This window comes from Peromyscus maniculatus, chromosome 18 (genome assembly GCF_049852395.1).
Source record: "Peromyscus maniculatus bairdii isolate BWxNUB_F1_BW_parent chromosome 18, HU_Pman_BW_mat_3.1, whole genome shotgun sequence".
NCBI lineage: Eukaryota > Metazoa > Chordata > Mammalia > Rodentia > Cricetidae > Peromyscus > Peromyscus maniculatus.
In genome coordinates this window covers 39,307,500-39,327,735 of record NC_134869.1, presented here as the reverse complement: position 1 = coordinate 39,327,735, position 20,236 = coordinate 39,307,500, and the positions used below count along the sequence as shown (strand labels likewise).

Genomic DNA, 20,236 nt, shown 5'->3' with positions numbered 1-20,236 from the left:
ACAGCAGAACTTAGAGCAAGTGTTAGTACCAGTGGGACGATTCCCTGGCTGTTTGGAATGACTTCAAAAAAGGGTCAACCCTCTTGGAGACTATTTTGTAGAATTTAAATGTCTATCTTTGCTCAGAACGCCACACCTTTTACTTTCTTTCATTTTGTTTTGAGGTGTCTGTGGCCACTTCCACTGGACTTAGCACGTGTTGAAAATAGCACCAACCGAACCAAGTGGTCTGGCATTTAAAAAAAAATTACTCCGTTCTCTACAAAAGTCTCAGCATAGTTGAAATGCACAGTTCTGGTCAGAATTTAATTCACTTGGAGCTTTCTGTAGTCAGTGTTCCAGTCAGTTCCTTGTGACTTCAAGGCTACCTACCTGGTCTTTCGTAGGTAGCTGGAGGACATCTATCTGGCTTTAGCCTAGGAGTCAATCCTGTGTAGTGGCTTTCCTCAGCTGTTTTAGATTGTGAGATTGTCCCCTCCCACCCAATGTCCAACCCCCCTGAATAGAGAATGAGTAGAAATAAACACAGCCGAAAAAATTGTCAGGGATTGTCACGTGTTTTCTTCACTAATTTCTATCCTATTTATTTCATGATTTTTTTTGATTTATAAAACGGCACCCTTTGTGATTGGCTCTGCATCTAGTTATCCGGTAAAACAGACCCTAAAACAAAAACAGCCCCAAATGGAGCTAGCGTATTTGAAAAGTGTAGTCACCAACCCATCAGGCACATTCAATTTGGGTGAGCCTGTGCACATGGTATGTGGCTCAACCGGGGAGAGCGAGGAAAGGGCTTCTTTTTTTAACATGAGGTGTGTGGATTCTAACTTTCTTTCTTTCTTTCTTTCTTTCTTTCTTTCTTTCTTTCTTTCTTTCTTTCTTTCTTTCTTTCTTTCTTTCTTTCTTTCTTTCTTTCTTTCCTTCCTTCCTTCCTTCCTTCCTTCCTTCCTTCCTTCCTTCCTTCCTTCCTTCCTTCCTTCCTTCCTTCTTTCCCTCCCTCCCTCCCCTTCCCCTCCCTCCCTCCCTTCCTTCCTTTCTTTTGGCTTTTCAAGACAGGGGTTCTCTGTGTAGCTTTGCACCTTTCCTGGAACTCACTCTGTAGCCCAGGCTGGCCTCAAACTCACAGAGATCCGCCTGCCTCTGTCTACCAAGTGCTGGGATTAGCAAAGCAGAGGGGAAATATTCACTATTCCCTCTTAAAGCGAGAAATCCACTGAGTCTACTTAAAGGGCAAAGGGATTTATTAGGGGAGAAAAACTCACTGTACAGAACAGAAGTGTTGCAGGTTCTGGAATGCTGTTTCTGCCGCCCGAGTCAGTCCGAGGCAGTCCAAGCCCATGAGGGAGAGAAGGGAGAGCCTACCTGCATCTCAGGTCTTAAGGGTAGCCCCAAGCCACAAACCAGGGGCAGGTACTTCAAGGTCATAGGTAGGTAGGGCAGTTACCTGCTACATCTCTAGGGGTGGTGCTTCAAGGTCATAGATAGAACAGCTATCCACTACACCCTCTTCCTGACCCACATCACCCGATACTAAGGGATGTCGAAGGGAAGCTCAGTAATATACAGGCAGTGGTGAGTGTTTGAATGAGTACGTAAATCCCGAGGGGTGTGCTCCGGAATGAACATCCCGGACTTCCAAGCTAGCTTTTCCTTTCCTTTCTCAGGTCTCTGAAATCTTCTCATTCACTGCACAGTTCAGCAGGGGGCAGCCCGCAGTTTCTAAAGGAAAGATGAGCGGAGGCAGAGGAAGGCTGTCTACGGGCTAGGAGCAGCAGAGAGTCACCTCGGGGACTGAGGACTGTACATACTGGGGTTTCTCCTCCCCGGTAGCTCTGACAGCGGAGCTTTGTGTTTGCCCTGGAGAATTCCTGATGCCTTTCCTAAGAGGCACCTGAAATTATTGCAACTTTCAGAAACATAACTGGGGTGGCTTTTCCCCGCCACCTTTCCCAGAAATTTTAGTTGACCCTAGCATTTCTCATTTCATGCGAGAAGAGACATGATTTATGGATCCTGCTTGGTTTCAGAACGTAGCTTAAAGAAAATACATTATGAACTGGAGTGCCACTTTACCTATTTTTAGGTAGGCGAATCTTAATTGGAAACATAACAAATAGACGGTGGGAAGAATGGAAGGGAGCGTTAAGCTTTCTCAACAGGGACAGACTTGATTTGGGGGTTGCAAGTTTTTGTTTAAATAAATAATGATGTTTTCTTCGTCAGTTTTCCTGGCAGACGGTCACCTTGATGAACCGTGGGGTTGTCCTTTAATGTGAAAGTTTTAATGTTTGTTTGTTTTTCTTTTCTTTCTTTCTTTCTTTCTTTCTTTCTTTCTTTCTTTCTTTCTTTTTTTTTTTTTTATTTGAGAAGAGTCACCTTAGGAGCAAATATATGCTTCTTTCCTGCGTGGGCTAATTTTATCCTTTTCCATTATCCTTCATTGATTTGCCTTCCCAGGTTTTGAATGAAACTGAGATATATGTGGCTGTTTGGCTGCTTTTGCCTCCTGCATAAACACTAGTTGTTGACGCTTTAATTTCTCTGAAATGGAGCGGTAAATTGAAAAGTAGAACAAACCCAAATATTTGTAGTTCTGGGGTCATTTCCCTGATGACAAGGCTCGTTTTCTGAGGGAGGGTCACATTAGAGGCTCAAGAATTCCTCTTTCATAGAATCTCAGTGTCTTTGCCCACAAGGCCACCCACCCCCCTTTTTCCCCTTTTAAAACTGCATGGTGACTTCTATTTGACTTAGGTGGTACCTCATGCAGGCTGAGAAGAGCAGTGCGAAGAAATGACCCAGGCTTTTAAACTCTCCACGGCACAGAGCAAAAAGTCGGCTCTTTACAGACGCCTCAGCCTATTTCAAACGCATGCTTCCTGCAAGTATTTAAACGATGGTAGGCTTTATGGGAGAGTTATTTTCATGCCAAATGCTTCCCACTACCCGAAGTTTAGCTAAATGACTAAAAGGAAGGGAGACTGAGAATTGCAAGGAAAGACAAAAGAGGAGATTGATTTGGGGGAAAGAAAGGTTTTGCTTTTCCATTTTGGGGGCTTGGTGGGTTTTTAGGTGTGTGTGAACGCCGCGGTGGGATGTTGTCTGGTTATAGAATGGCTCCCTCAGCTGTGGAAAACATTAACCCAGTGTGGCCCTTCTATCACTCACTGGCAGGGACAGGGGTGCACCAGATTCCAATGTGTTTCGTACAGAAAGAGGCAGGGATATTTTTTTACTTGAAAATGATTTCTGTGAACACGAAGGATTCAAATTGCTTCCACAAGTCCTGTCCGAGAGTTGAAAGGATTTATATGGAATGGAGCTGTCTTGTCATCTCCAGACCTATTCCCAACCCGGCAGGGAAGTGATGAAATTTTATTCATTTTATATACCCGGAGGCGGGGAGTCGGCTAGCGCCGAGTATCTATTAGGTACTAGGCCATGGCGCCTGTGCTTTTCAAACAGCATTCTGTTCAGGCTTCAGTTTTGCAACGTGGAGACAGAAAGCCGAACCCCAGTTTTGGACACGTAACCTTGCACTGAGTTGCATTGATTAAGGGCGGGGGGGGGGGGGGGGGGGGGGAGTCTTCAGCTTTAGTGCCTAGCAGCGACACTAGGCAGCTCACAACCACCTGCAACTTCAGTTCCAGGGGATCCTGATGCCCTCTTCTGTCCTTGCCAGGTACTTGTACATATGTGATACATATACATATACTCAGGGACACACACATACGTAGAATAATAAATCGTTAAAAGATCGAGTCCTGGGGCTGGTCATGTAGCTCAGCTGGTAGGGTGCTTGCCTACCATGTACGAAGCCCTGGGTTTGAATCTCAGCACCGCATACATTGCACATAGTAGTCGTAGGAAGGAGGATCAGAAGTTGAAGTTTATCCTCAGCTGTAGAGGGGGTTTGATACTGGCCTGGAGTTCATGAGACCCAAGAGGAGGAGGGAGAGGTAGCGACAGATGGGGGGAAAACTAGTGGGGAGAGATAATGAGGTCTATAGAGCTGGGTTTGCCAGTTCTGAGTCCTTGCTGTGCCACCTAAGAGTTGTTTGGCCTCAGTTTTCTCAACCATATAATGGGGATATTAATAGTTTCCTATAAAACGAGCATAGTTTATGTAACGAGTCGCCATGTTATCGTTACTCTTTCAGTTAAACGGGCAGATAAGGGATGATTGCTATGATAAACTTGGTTAAGGCTATGAACTGTCAAATTAACCATTCTCCTATCATCTATGAAAAAAGGGCCAGGGCCACAAGTTGGCAACACTTATTTATTTATTTATTTATTTATTTATTTATTTATTTATTTATTTATTTATTTATTTATTCATTCACCCACCCACTTATTTATTTATTTATTCATTCATCCACCCACCCACTTATTTATTTATTTATTTATTTATTTATTTATTTATTTATTTATTTATTTATTTATTTATGCTAGCTAAGTTACAAAACAAACCAGATTGAATTTAGAGCTCTGAGGAAATCTAGCTCTGCATACCTTCGTTTTAGTGGTCTCGGTGGTTGCCTGCCATTGGTGACTTGGGACTTCTGGTTCTTTTCTGTGTTGGAACTTTTGGGCTTAACCTCTGTGTGCATGTTGAACGTGAGCATATTGATGGATGCTAAGTCTGTAGTTGTTGCTTGTTGATATTTAATCCCGTGGTCGTTTTTGTAGATGAACATCTCTCCTCTGTACTGGGAAGAGGCCCTTCTGCAGGGGGAGAAAATGGCAGGAAGCCCTGGCCTATGGTGCACAGGACAAAACAAAACACACCCCACCCCCATGCTCCCCCACCCCGCACCCCATTTCCAGGAGTTAAATCTTCCCTCTCCCCAGGCTCCTGAGGTACAGTGGTTTATTTTCATTACGTTCCTTTAACGGAAGCGCCAATAATAACAATGTGAACAAAACAAAACCAACAATTTTGTTTGCAATCGTATAAAAGTTCCTTAGGGTCCACAGACTCATTTACGAAAATTCATGTGCGCAAAACCCATTTGCAAAAGCAAATAAAATATGTGATCACAAATGCTCTTTACCTGACAGGCCTAAGGGGGGTCATTGAAAATGTCTGTGCCTTTATATTCATTCTCTGGGGTGGCTTAGCGATCATGCTCTCTCCCTCCCACGTTACCTTATGCCAGACCACTTGGACCTATAGCGATCCTGGCATAACTCAGCTGGAGGTTGAGTTGCTGCAAACACTGATCAGTTTCCTTCCATGGGAGATGTCACCACATCGCTGTGTCCCGTGTCTTTGAAAACATTTCAGCCTATCAGGTTATCTAGCCAGAGAAGCATCTCTGGTATTTAGTCGTGTTTAGACTTCTGTGTCTTTTGGAGTTTTTACATCTTTTCTTCTTTGGTGAAAATTATGCCTACCTGGGTGTACCTGGGTGGCAGGTTGCATTTTCCATAGCTCAGAATACACAAGGCAAAACAAATACTTCTCTCTGTGACTTCCTGGAGCACAACCATAATCTTTTTCATAACTTAAAATTACAGCTTGCTTTATGCTGATTGGTTGATTTATTTATTTAGTAAATATTATTTATTGAACACCAGTATATTGCAGCTTTCCATCTAGATGTCAGAGGTATAAAAATGAACAAATCACCAATCCAAGTGGTCAGCCTTATATACACACTCACACACACACACACACACACACACACACACACACACACACACTCACACACAACATGATGATTCCATTTAGTGTTTCTTGTGTGTGTGTGTGTGTGTGTGTGTGTATGAGTGTCAGTGTGTACATTTATAAATATATATTGTTGGAGGAGGGAGAAGAAGGGATAGAAATAGTGTGCATACAGTATTTATTTATGAAATTATAAAAAAACAAAAAAATTAAATTAAGAATTAACAAAGCAAATAAAAATTCTTACATTGAAGAAGCATAAATTCTCATGAAGGAAAGATTTAGAATACTAATATGTATATATATTACTGTGATTATTTTAAAATTATTGATTATGCGTTGTGCACATTAGTTGGGTTCAGTGTGATTTTTCCAAACATGTACATTGTGTGTCCTGGTAAAATCCATTGTCTCTTTATCCAGTCTTCTCTACTTCCAGGTTGACTTTTTTTTTTTTTAAACTTCCACATATGATAGGGAATTTGTGGTTTTCACTTAATATCTTGTCTTTCAGTTTTTCCTTACATTCAAGTAATTTATTTTATGTGTGTGAACACCTTGTTTGCATGTGTGGATATGCATGCAGTGTCCATGGAGGTCAGAAGAGGGTGCTGGATCTCCTTGGACTGGAACTGTGGATAGTTGTGAGCCACCATGTGGGTGCTAGGATTCGAACCTGGGTCCTCTGCAAGAGCACAAATTCTTTTCATGGCTGAGCCATCTTTCCAACCTCATGAATTCTTGAAGTATAATTTTACCAAACAAAAGAACCCTGGACATTTCTTATATATCCTTGGAAATCGGTATGAAAAATAACATTTTCTATTTTGCCAAATCTTAATGGATTTCATCTGACCCACTCGGGATATTTTTTTTTCTGCCAACATTATTTTTTTTTAGTCTCACTTGCATAAACTTTTATTGCACATCCATATTTTTCTACATTGCCTGGATGCAGGTGATTTGATTTCACAAAACGTTATGATCGATCACTGGCTGTCAGGGAGGGTCTTCATGTGCTGCTGAAAATTCTGTATACTGGTATCACCTCGATTCTGAGAAGTATAATAAATGTTTAATAACAATTAAAAGTGAACATAATTAATGCCAAATTAAAAATTATATTTGGTCGGAAGCAGGCTATTAAGATTTGGAAATGATAGTCTTAGTGTTGCATATTGTCGTGTGTTTTCTGGGATAGGAAGGGAGGAGCTACATTAGAGATGGCCCCCGGGGGAGTAGATAGCAATCAGGCTGTGGAGCAAACGCCTCTCAAGAGTCCAGAAGAACAAAGATGGAGACTGCTAGCCTTGAAGTTCCTGTAAACTTTCTCCACGGGCCCCTCCAAACCCTTAGAGGATGACTAATTGCTAATGAGCTGCAGAGTTGATGCATTTTCCATTTCATCTCTTCTCATTTCCCTTCTACAACCCCAGGTAGAAGTGTCAATCAACAGAGCCAGGCTAAGATGGGGAAAGAGAAAAGATGAGGAAAAGTTAAGAGGCAGAGTCTATTCCAGGTAGATAAACAGGTCTTGAATTAGGTGCGATTAGGTGAGACACTTCCTGCCCTAAGGAATGTGGGATGGAATGAAATTAGAAAAATGAATTCTTTGCTTTTTTTTTTTTTTTAAATCATATTCACTCATCTCCTTAACTAATTCTCCATTTCCCTTCTCCTCTGTTTGGTCCTTGCTCCTGAGAAAGCCCAACTGTTTTCAAAGAATGAGATTTGTGCTGTGTTTCGCCCCGTCTCGCCATCTCAGTATAAATACCATCAATTGCAGCCTGCGTGTCTTCCACCATTGACTGACTGAATCGCTTCTCCACACCGGAGCTCCTATAAGATAGTTAGTGCAGGCAGAGAAATGACATCTTGTGTCGGAAATTCTAGCAGAAGGGCCTCTAGAAGGTGGCCTGGAAGTGTTACTGCACACAAACAGTGCTCCGAATTAAAACTGTGTAAGAAAAATACATTGCTTTTTGTAAGGCTGGAGAAGATCAGACAAAGAGTTAAGTGAAAGGAAAACCTTGCTGTTTATTGGTCTGGTTGTAGAGAGTCCCTTTAGTCATAGTCTCCGTGGGGTGTGCGTCCCTAGACATCTGTGCCAAAATGTATTTGGTGAGCAACTTTGCTCTAACAAGCTCAGAACTTGCATAGAGTTATTGTCCGTACCTGCCCACACCTAGGTTTGTCTGTGTCCCTTTCAATCACCTTTCTGCAGAGACAGGTAGGACTTCCAGGGTCATCCCCTGGTTTCCGGGAAGAATGGGATTTCTTTCTTTTTTCTTCCTCTTTTCTTCCTTTCTCCCCTTCCTCCATACTTTCTTCCCAGTCTTTTCTATGATAGGGAGGGACTGAGTCCGGGGCTTCATGCATGCTATCAAGTACTCATTCCCAGACACCCATTTTTTTCATGTGTGTATGTGTGCATGTGTGTGTGTATGTGTGCATGTGTGTGTGGGTGTTTTGTGTATGCATGTGTGTTTGAGTGGGGGTGTGTATATGCAAATGAGTGTGTGTGCGCGGGTATTTCCTGTATGCATGTATGTGTGTTTGTGTGCATACATGTGAACATGTGTGTGTGTTTCGTGTATGCATGTGTGTGTGTTTGTGTGCCTGTGTGAACATGCTTATTTGTGTGGGTGTTTTGAGTGTATGTGTGCGCGCGTGTGCATGCTTGTGCAGGTGTGTTTTATGGGTGGACTTGTGTGTGTTTGTGTGAATGTGCACATGTGTGAATGCATGCATGAATGCGGCGGGCAGAGCTTGGTGTCAGATGTCACCATCACTTTTCACTTATTTTTGAGACACGTTCTCTCACTGACCCTCTCATTGTCTAGACTGGCTGGTCAATGAACTCCAGGGACATGCCTGTCTCTGTCTTCCCCTCCCTCGGGGCTGAGGTAGATATGTCCACTGTGCCTGTTTTTTTACCTGGGTCCTAGACGTTTAGACTCAGGTCACCATGCTTGCATGGCAGTCATTTCACTGACTAAACATCTCCTTAGTGCACCTGGAGGTTTAAACACACAAGAAAGGTCCCTCTTGCAGCTTTTGGTGTCTCCAGAGGGAGTTTGTCATCTGAGTCATCTATCAGGGCTTATCTTCTTCCCACTGTCAAACCTAAGTCTCCGCGCTGATCATCGGCTCTTTTCCTGTCCTGTCCCCTCAATGCTGAAAACGCCGTAGCTTGTCATTGCGTGACAAGAGTGTAGAATCTACAGTGACTAGAAACCATCAAAAGTCACATCAGCTTTTCTGCAGAGCACTAGGAAGCCGTGAATAATAATTGTGGTGGTTGTTGAAAATTCCACAATCCCAGCTAATTCTATGAAAGTGGAGGCGACTCCCTAGATATCCAATTAAATATTTATGTGGAATTAGCCTGTTGAGTATCATATTGTTGGGATTTATAGCAACACAAAATCCTTTTGTTTTCCTACCCATCCCTTTCAACTGCATCGTGTTGAGTCCCATTTACCTGCAGGGAAGCAAGTTCCTTAGCAACATCTAATTTCCTGTCATCTTCAATTATTAGGAAAGTCTCATTTGGGTATTTAAGACCTGGTCCTGTGCATTTAAAAAAGATTAATCTCAAACTTGATTCAAAGAGCATCCTCTCTCCCCCACAGTTACTTGGATTAAATATGTGCGTGATTTTTTACTGGTTTGGAGGCGTCTTTGAGCCAGAGTTCTGAAAAATCTCTTTTCCTTTGACTCTAGATCCTATTATTGTCTGTTATTAATAATAATTGTATTATTGTCTGTCAGGTAGGAGGCAGGAAGTGAACATATATATATATTTTTTCTCATAAGATTGTTAGAATGCCCAGGGTGGATCTTAGGCTATATTCACCCTGGTTCACACAGCTCCTCTCTGGTAAAGTGCTGGTCTCCGCACCATGTTAACATTGTTTTCTGAAGGCACTGTCACTCTGTCCATTGCTTTGCATGCAGAAACACGATTTGCTCCCTTGGCCTTTTCAGCCTTCACATCCCTGATCCTTCCTCTGGATCGGGCACACCATTGCTTGGGACCCTGTGGTGCCTTTTCACAAGAGGTGAAAGCATCCAGGAGGGTCTTGTGGCTGCAGAGAACTGAAGAGGACTGGATGGGAACTGGATAACTCTCCTAGCTTCTTCCCATGAGCAACACACTGGACCTCTCAGAAATCTCTGCGCTTTGCTGGGCATTAGGTTATAAATTCATATTAACCTTACATCCCAGAGGACACATATCAAGAGGGTACCATATCCCCAGGCTTCCAAATGATGCCCCAGGGACAGTTCACTTTTGGGTGGTGGTGCCATGGTGGGTGTGGGCTTACTGTTCTGAAAAGGTTCACCTGGGAAAGTTAGAAAAACTCGACAAGAGTCTACAGTCTTTAGAGATGGTCACATGAAATGGCCTAACTTTCCGACAGAGGGAAGAGGAAAGAGCCTGCCCCTTTTCCATCAAAAATCAGGCTTCGGCTACAATCCTAACCATCTCTGATTCCCCATAGCACGGGCAGGTGAGGTCTGTAGTCTGGCTACGGAAGAGGATGGTGTTGGGGGGAGCTGGTTGGTGGAGAGAACCTGTAAGGCAGGCCTGATTTCAAATGCTGGCTGTTCTCTGTAGAATGTAGAATGTTTAAGTCACTTTTTTGCTAGTCCACGACACCGTTTCAGGATGCTGAGATCTGAGTCTGTTATGCCCTCACTCTAATGTGTACCCACCGAGAGATGTACAAGAATATATGGATCTATATTAGATCCCAGACCTCCAAAAGTCATGGCACTCCTCTGACGCTTTTCTCAGGTGGAATTATTAAATAAACCCAAACCAAGAGCTGTCCGCTAGCCCACAGCAAATGCAAAGAAGTTCGACAATTTGAATTTTTCTCATTCCCATCTTTATTTTTCTGATTGTCGAGTTTTTGAGGCTTTAAAAGGCACGCGGAACACAGAATAGGCCAAAGAGTAAGAGCACTGTCTGTTCTCCTGGAGAACTCGGGTTAGAGTCCCAGTACCCACTTGACAGCTCACAACTGCCTGTAAATTCAGCTCCAGGGTATCTGCCGCCCTCTCCTGGCCTCCTCAGCGCATGAGGTGCACAGACATACATTCAGGCAGAGCATCCGTATGCCATTTAAATAATGATATAATTTAAAAAATTTGAAAAACCCATATGGATGGCTTTATATTCCCGGTGCCCCAAACTGCATGTTTATTCTGTTGAGGAACCCAGTCCTACCTCTAGTCTCATTAAGAAACTTAAATTTGTGGAAATGCCTTTTGTGATCTACGAGAACACAAATGCTAATATTGTAGGCATAAATATAGATATATTCAAACACACACACATATGCACCTAAACACCTTAGTTTGGTATGTGACATGAGTTAATGTCTAGAGTGCATTTTTAATCTCACTGGTATAAGCAAATCAAGGAAGACCACCATTTTATACCATATAATAAGCCTGGCTTTGAGATTTTAGACAATCTGTGGGAGTCTCACTTTCCTTGTGTATGAAATATAGATAATAATAGTATCTATCTATGGAGCTGTGAAAATCAAATGGATTAGTTCATGTACAAATAGTTAACCTTAAAAGAGTGTGTGGTGTGTAGTCATCTCACAAATAGTTGATTTTAATAATGTACTTACTTGTTGGTACTACATAGAAAATGGTTTCCTATATTTTGGATATTTTTCAATAGATAGGAAATGGATTAAACTAGCCTTTTCTTTTTGATGAAGTTTTAAACCATTTAAAGAGTTGTCCAGAGCAGAGGTCCAAGTGGTGTGAGAAATCACCCCTCAAGACTAGTGGTGACTCACCTGGGCTCGGCTTACCAGCTGTACGTTAAGTAGTCATCATTTCAGAGAGCAGGTGAATGAGCTCCCCCAGCGGGGCAGGCATGCAGAAACAGATGAGAATATCCGCAGCCATCCATAGTCCCAAGATTGCGCTGTGGGAAATTCATCAAGTAAGAGACCTGTGCAATTCTCTCTTCCTGCCCTAATTCATACTTATTCTTCTTTTGTACCCTGTTGGCTACATTCAGCTTGCCTTTGAAGTGCTGCGTGTCTGCAGATTGATACAAAAAGGAAAAGTTTGACCTAACGATTCTCCTCAAATGGCTTTTCAATATTTCATTTATTGTTTCGGCCTCAGCGCTTTTCTCCCTTCTGATCATGCACAGCTCTTATTAGGTTTATTGGCCTTCTCTACTCAGATTGATTTAGATGAATTTCTGGATCCAGAGGCAGCCAACTTATACATTTATTTCTTGTATCTTTTCTAATTTTTCCATATCAAGCCTTCATTCTAAATGCACCACGGGTATTAAGACTTAGCACTCTTGATCTCCCCAGCAAATATTTGCCAGGTTGTAATTTTTTTTTATTTGTTGTCAACAGCCAAATTTAAACAAGGCCAATCTTATTCTAATTTGGTCTGCATAAACCCTATTCTTGGTACTTAGAGAAAGTAATTGTTAATTTCCAGTCCTTTCTTTGATAGGTGTTATTCCCCCATTTCTCATGCATTTTTAATTAAAAAATAAACAATTTGGGGTCAGTAGGAACTCCATTTGGACTTGAATGTTAAACAGAATGTATTTTGATAGGAACATAAAATATATGGAGAGGGCTGGGTTTTGGGAGCCAGTGAGGAGATCTTGGAAGTCTGTTCTTCTTATCCTATTCCTCTTTGTTATGACCTCAGGGGTTCTCCAGAATGTTCCAGCTCCTTGACAGTGCCCTGCTGCTTCAGTGACCTGAGTAGTGGGGGCCGTCTTGTCTGAGGGTTGGCTCCTGTGGTGACCACCTGCAGCAGTAGATTGCATTTGAACTGCTAGGTGTGTGTGTGTGTGTGTGTGTGTGTGTGTGTGTGTGTGTGTGTGTGTTTTCGTGTTTGCTAACTGTAGGAACAGGATTGCTGTTTTAAGGGACAAGGTAGGTATTCTGGGGTATGCTGTTCAGCACATCACAATAGATTTTTCTCAAACTTAATTCAAAGTACATATGTAACCCAGGCTAGCCTTAAAGTCGCTATGCACCTAGGCTGTCCTTGAACTTTTCCCTGCCTCAGCTTTCCAAGTACCGGGATTATGGACAGACCTGGATTCAGAGAGATCTCATAGTCAAATGCTACATTCACATTTAAGTCTCTTACTCAATAGCTTGCAAAAGTACACAGCAATGGCCCCATTCTCTTACGGGTCTCGGTTGACATTGGGATCCATGTTCTTAGCTTGTAGCTGCTATTGACTGTTAAATCAGCACTTCTTGTTACCATTTTACCAGGGGGCTCTGGGTACTACATGGTCTTCATGGGTCAGCTCAATCTGTGCCTCCTCCAGGGAGCTTTCCATGACTGCTCTGATCAAGATGCTCTGTCACTCAAACCCTGTCACCAGCACCCTGCTGCTTCCGGGCCCATAAAGAGCAGCTTATTAGGACACAGCCAGATCTTCTTTATCCATTTTGTCTATGGCTGTTTTTGAGGTACTATAGCAGAATTGTGACAGAAATCACATGACCCAAAAGCTGACATTATTTACTTTCTGTTCCTTTCCCAGAGGAAGTTCGTTAACACTCATCTTGAGCTAAGAGGGCCTCACTGTCCGCCTTTCAGTATGGCCTGCGATAAATGTTTCTCATTTTGTAGCTTATGAAAACTCTTTTAAATTCAGCATGGACTTTTAGTATTTGCCAGGCATTTTGGGCACTGAACAAATAATCACAAAATTACACTTGGAAATTGGGGTGAGTCTGGGCAAAGAACAAAGAAAGCTCAGGAAGCAATTTTATTTTCAACAGCGCACATCCGTTTATTATTGTTGTCTTGCGGGTGCAGAAAAGCCAAACCACCCCCTCCCAAGAGGGACAAATTACTGGTGAACCCATCTCAGCTTAGGAACATAAATCTTGGAACTGGGGAGATGGCTCAGGGGGACAGAGCACTTGCTGGGCAAGCACGAGGATGTGGGTTTGGATCCCCAGCACCTGTGTGAAAAGCTGGGTGTGACTGCAATGCCTGTAACCTCAGTACTTGGCATGATGCGGGGAGAGAGGAAGATGCCTGGGGATGGGCGATCCAGCCGGGCTAGTTGACATACTGAGTTCCAGGTACAGTGAAAGATCCTGCCTAAAGGGAAGAAGGTGAAGCATGCTAGAGTAGGATACTGAAGGTCCTCTTCTATACTCGGCATGTATGTGCATACCACTTCACACATGAATATACATACATCCACATACCACCACAAAGACAGACATACACAAAGACTACATGTCTCATGAAGTTTCTAGGAGGAGACGTGAAGATGTAACAATTAAAAACTCTTACAAGGATCCAAATATGCACATGGAAGTGGAGTCTGGCATTTATTTCAGTACTTAATGGAATCCTTTTGAACACTTAGTGTGCATGTGTATGTGTGCGTGTGCGCACGAGAGAGAGAGAGAGAGAGAGAGAGAGAGAGAGAGAGGAGAGAGAGAGAGAGGAGAGAGAGAGGAAGAGAGAGAGGAAGAGAGAGAGGGAGAGAGAGAGGGAGAGAGAGAGGGAGAGAGAGAGAGAGAGAGAGAGAGAGAGAGAGAGAGAGAGAGGAAGAGAGAGAGGGAGAGAGAGAGAGAGGGAGAGAGAGAGAGAGAGAGAGAGAGAGAGAGAGAGAGAGAGAGAGAGAGAGAGAGAGAGAGAGAGAGAGAGAAAGAAACTTGGCTTGCATTAACGTCAGACTCTTTGACCTAGTGTTATAATAGTGTTATAAAGCTAGGTTCACTGGTCTCTCTTCCTGCTTGCCTAGTGGCCAGCCCATTCCCAGGGTGGAGTACACAGAAGAAGAAACTAAAACTTGGGGCACTGTGTTCCGGGAGCTCTCCAAACTCTACCCCACCCACGCCTGCCGAGAGTACCTGAAGAACTTCCCCCTGCTGACCAAGTACTGTGGCTATAGAGAAGACAATGTCCCTCAACTGGAAGATGTCTCCGTGTTTCTGAAAGGTAAGACTGTGCAGGCTGCCCTTCCCTATCCCCCATGCCCGTTCATTTTTCAAGGACACAATGGCACACCGATAGCCCCCTTTCTAAGAGGGAAAAGTAGAGACTTAAAAACAGGAGCACTGATTCCACAGTGGACTCTTGGCTGGAGAAATGGATTTGGCTATCTGTGCAGCTATGGGCTTGCTACGGTCTTTCTTTGCGGCTTGTTATAAATTGTAAGCCCCAAAGGATACCTGCAAAAAATACCAGCTTTGAGCATCTTCTGAGTACAAACTATTACTTATTATTGGAGGTCATATCTTTATGATCAAGGAGTTGAAGGGGTGATATTCCTTTTGGGGGCTTCTGTTCCCTTGCCCTTCCAATTGTTGGAGTCCACCCCATGGCTGCTGCTTTATACCACTCCAGCCTTTTACCTCCGCTGTTACCATGCCTTTTCTTTTCTTTTCTTTTCTTTTCTTTTCTTTTCTTTTCTTTTCTTTTCTTTTCTTTTCTTTTCTTTTCTTTTCTTTTCTCTTTTCTTTTCTTTTCTTTTCTTTTCTTTTCTTCCTTTCTTTCTTTCTTTCTTTTCTTTTCTTTTCTTTTCTTTTCTTTTTTTTTTTTTTTTGGCTTTTTGAGACAGGGTTTCTCTGTGTAGCTCTGCACCTTTCCTGGAACTCACTCTGTAGTCCAGGCTGGCCTTGAACTCACAGAGATCCACCTGCTTCTGCCTCCCGAGTGCTGGGATTAAAGGCATGCACCTCCACTGCCCGGCTCTATGTTGTTTTTTGAGGCAGGGTTTCTCTGTGTAATAGCTCTGGCTGTTGTAGAACTTGCTCTGTAGACCAAGCTGGCCTCAGACTCACAGAGATCCTCCTGCCTCTGCCTCGGGAGTTCAGGGATTAAAGGTGTGAGCACTACTACTGCCTGGCTTCTGCTTCCTTCTTACACAGACCTTTATGATTTTTTAAATCCCCACCTGGATGATAATATCCTCATCTCAAGAAGCAGTGTTAGATCACATCTCTAAAGTTTATTTTTCCAAGTTAGACAATATTTGCAGACTCTGGTGGTTAAGGTGTGGGCATCTTTGGAGGGCTGTTATGTAGCTTTCGTTGTTTCTACCGGGAATCTGCCGGACTTCCACTTCTGGCTTTGTGACACTCCAAATGCCTGGGCTTTTCTTTCATTCCACTTCTATTACCCACATTAAAGTCCCCACCATTTTGCCACCTCTATTCCTAAGCTTCTTTCTTTCTTTCTTTCTTTCTTTCTTTCTTTCTTTCTTTCTTTCTTTCTTTCTTTCTTTCTTTCTTTCTTTCTTTTTTTTTGAGACAGGCTTTCTCTGTGTAGCTTTGCGCCTTTCCTGGAACTCACTTGGTAGACCAGGCTGGCCTCGAACTCACAGAGATCTGCCTGGCTCTGCCTCCCGAGTGCTGGGATTAAAGGCGTGTGCCACCACCACCCGGCCCCTAAGCTTCTTTCTATTCACCATCCTGCCCATTACTTCCACCCAAACATCCCTCTCTGAAACAGGACCTAAAATATTGCTTTTCACCTCACATATTGGTGTAGAAGCAATCAGAGGCTCCCTCTACTTAAAAAAAAAATAGAAACAACTGGGATTGATAAAGTTGTTAAGGGTAGGGACAGACTGATAAATATTTTCAGTTTTGTGGTCTAAGATGAAAAAAAAAACAAGGGAATTATGTGGGCACTCACATAGTCATTTTAATGTGTACATTAAAAAGTATAAAAACGATTCTAACATCATCAGGATCTCAGTCTGGACTCCCCCTTTGTTTGGGTGAATGTGATATCCATCCAAAGAATTCACATAATGAGACACATGGCGAGTTGTGTAGCAAAGAGAATTTATTATATAGTAAAGCGAAGTACACCCTCGAGGGGTGAGAGTAGATAATGGCCAAAGAATCCATTGTTCCAACCTATGTTGTAGGTAGGTTTTAGATTATTTCCAAATTCTTTAGAACAAATAGCTTTTCCTGTGGGACTTTGTCCTGTCTAGGTGATTGACAGGCTTGTTTGGATAGACTCTTACAGGAGGGGACAATGATGTGTGTCTTTGTTCTGTAAAAGAATGCCTCCTCCTAGAGAGAGATCTGCAAGGTTGTGGCCTCCTGGAGCCAGGTTGGGTAGTTATCTATTAATGACCATCTGGGGTGTTTTAGGGTCTTTATATCTCCTCCCAGGAACAGAGAGATGACTCAAATCACATTCCTTTGATAAGAAATTAGACTCCTGCGCTTCCAGTTCTTGCTGTATAGACCGTTGACTGAGAGGGAGGTGTCTGAGCCCCATGTCCCCCAAGCTTGCTAATATCTCCCTACCTACTGAACACCAGGACACACAGGCATAGACCGGGAGCTGAATTTGGAGGAGTCTGAACTGCTCAGCCTCGATAGCCCTATAGCTGGGTCTCTGAGAGCCACAGCTAGCCCTGATCATGGAGGAGGAGCCCGAAGGTGGGGACACTGTCTACCACACTGCATTTGTTCCTGAGGAGAGACAGAAAGCCACTGATCAGCCTCCCTTAATTAGCACCTCGTTACATTGTGAGTTCTGCTGCAGCTTAGCTAGACTCTGTTCTCCTGACAACCCTGCAGCTCACCATTTCTGCTTCCCACAGAGATGTGTGCAAGCTGTATGTTTATAATGGGATCCATTTCTCACACATAGGATTCACATTTTGCTATCTTGTTTCTCAGCCTTAGTCATTAGAATACTATCCCACAGCCTTTGCCGGATCTTTCTCCCAAGTTGCTATTTTCATGCAAATCAGCGTAGAGTTCCGTTTGAATCACTCACTGGCACACAGCAGAAACAAGGCAAGTTCAAGTGCGTGGGTTCGAGTTTCTTTTAATTGACTCATTAAAAAAAAAAAAAAAACCCCTCTTTATATAAAGCAGAAACTTCTAAGCCAGTAATTTATACAAAGTTCTCAATGGCAAAATTTTGTATGTTTCTAATTTACATGGAATAAAGTACAAAACTATTAAAATAAAAATGTTCCTTGGTATATCAACTCATGCCCCACATATGGGATATGCTGCCATATTGATGTAATATAGAAAAAGAAGAAAATACACTTATCCTTTTGATACTCAGGGGAACAATCCAAGTTGGAAATTCTTGACATTAACATAATGCTGCTAGAGGTATGGCTCTAGGGAGGAGGCTTGGAAACAGTGTTATTTCTATGTTGATACCAGAATCCCAGGATGGACTTGCTTTATAAACTTAGTTGACTTTGCCTTTTATTGTTGTTTCCAACCACCCTGAGCTATACTCTCTGATAAGCTGAAGTTCTCAGAATGGGGGCCTGTACAATGCTCGCAGCTGGGGAAAGCCCTCCTGGATACATCGCTAAGAGAGAGAAGCCAAAGCCAGAAAGACAAAGAGCAGATGGTCCAGTTGTGCATGAAATCTAAATCCATGAGATATACAGAACCAGGCAATAATAGATCAGTGGTTACTGAGGTGGGGGAATGAAAGAAACCAGAGATGTTAGTCAAAGGATACAAAGTTGCCATTATGTACAATGAGTAAATCTAGAGAACTAACTAACATAATGACTATGGCTGGGCATGCTGTTATATAATGGCAATTTGCTGAGAGTTGATTTTTATGGTGCCCTTACCATACACATGGACCTATGCAGAGAGAAGTATATTAGGCTGACTGTTGCAATCATTTGACTATGTGTATGTTTATAAAAAACATGTTTGACATTTTAAATATATATGTTTTAACTAAAAAACAATCGTACTCCCAAGAAGAGGACAGTGAATATGAAATAACCACTTTAAAACACAATATTTCAATAAAACACCTTGGAAATAAAACTGGGACCCTTGGTGAGCTGTAGGTTTATTTAGCTAGTGGTAACTTCAGATTCTATGGTATTCTTATTTTCGTTCTTTACCATAAAGCAATATAGTATGTGGTGCTCCGGTACCACTTCAAATCACAGTGACTCTTTGTGGAATAGCATAGAGAGCAACAATACAGCATGATGGTAGGAGGGACTTACACAAAAAGCCACAAAGGAAATGATTCCAAGATGCTGGTGGAGGGAGAGCCTGGGCTGTGTGTTACCCAACACTGGCATGCAGAGTGGATCCCCAAGGGAAGAAGCTGAGAGTGTGTAGCAAGCGCCATGCTAGACTTTAATCTCCTCCTACATATTTGAGTTTTTTAATCCTAATTTGGCTTCTGAATTTAAGTCCCTAAAAATACCTTTACCCTTCCTTTTTAACGAGCGTCTTGTTCCCCTGGAAACCGTCATTCGCGGGCATCAGCGTAGTATTTTAGTCACCAGAGTCCACAAACACGATGTCTGTTAATAGGAGATGTCATTCATTCGTCAGGAGTTTTAAAACCTGTATGACTTTGTTTCTGAAACATCCTTGCAACCCCAAAGGGTGAAGGCACGCACAGCAAGTGGCAGAAATGGTAAAGGAGCTTCACCCAAAAACCAAACACCTTTGTGCTAACAACCCATGGGTAGACACTCAGGTCCCGAGGTTCGAATTTAGTTGGTTCTTCCTCTTGTCTCTTTAGAGCGGTCTGGCTTCACAGTGAGACCAGTGGCTGGCTACCTGAGCCCAAGAGACTTCCTGGCTGGCCTGGCCTATAGAGTATTCCACTGTACTCAGTACGTGCGGCATGGCTCTGACCCTCTCTACACCCCAGAACCGTGAGTACTGTATTCAGAACTAAGCTACATGAAGGTCACAGCAGGGTAAGATGGTCAATGCTCACTTGAATTGATTTCATATTTAGCCGTGAGAACCCCAGCACTTCTCTGGAGAAGGGAGAGCAGGCTGGAGATGCTCTTCAGCTGGTACCTCTGGCCTCTGATAATCTAGCTTGGGTCATCTCTCTCACTTTACTGAAATATTTAATGTTCTGCTTGGGCCAGTCTCTCCCTCTCTCCCTTCCTTTCTTTTCTCTCTTTCCCTCCCTCCTCCCTCTCTCTTTCTCTCTCCCTCCTTCCCTCTCTCCCTTTCTTTCTTTTTTCTTTCTTTTCTCTCTTTCCCTCCCTCCCTCCCTCCCTCCCTCCCTCCCTCCCTCCCTCCCTCCCTCCCTCCCTTCCTTCCTTCCTATATTACACCCTGATTGCAGTCCCCCCCTCTTCCCTCTGCCCTGCTCTCCACTCTTCCTCGATTTCTCTTCAGAAACAGGCAGGCCTCCCAGGGGTATCAACCAAACATGGCATATCAAGTTGCAATAAGACTAGGTACCTTTCCTCATATTAAGGCTGGATGAGGGAACCCAGTACTAGGAAAAGGGTCCCCAAAGCAGACGAAAGAGTCAGAGACAGCACCCACTCACTCTCACTGTTAGGGGTCCCACAAGAACATCAAGTTGTACACCCATAACATATATGTAGAGGACCTAGCTCAGACCCATACAGGCTCTCTGATTGTTGGTTCAGTCTCTGCGAGTTCCTATAAGCCCTGGTTGATTGATTCTGTGGTCGGTTTTCTTGTGGTGTCTTTGACCCCTCTGGCACCTACAATTCTTCCCTCCCTCTTCTGAGGGTTCCCCGAGTTCTTCCTAATT

The 20,236-nt window shown here is 43.1% G+C and overlaps 1 protein-coding gene across 1 annotated transcript in view; it reads left to right on the top strand.

The window, feature by feature from the left end:
• Window positions 1-20,236, top strand: part of Tph2 (tryptophan hydroxylase 2) — a 104,561-nt gene that overhangs the window by 22,989 nt on the left and 61,336 nt on the right. The window contains exons 6-7 of the mRNA XM_006988965.4: window positions 14,472-14,668; window positions 19,232-19,367. Of these exons, the coding sequence (XP_006989027.1) occupies window positions 14,472-14,668; window positions 19,232-19,367 (333 nt within the window). The remainder of the gene's footprint in view (window positions 1-14,471; window positions 14,669-19,231; window positions 19,368-20,236) is intronic.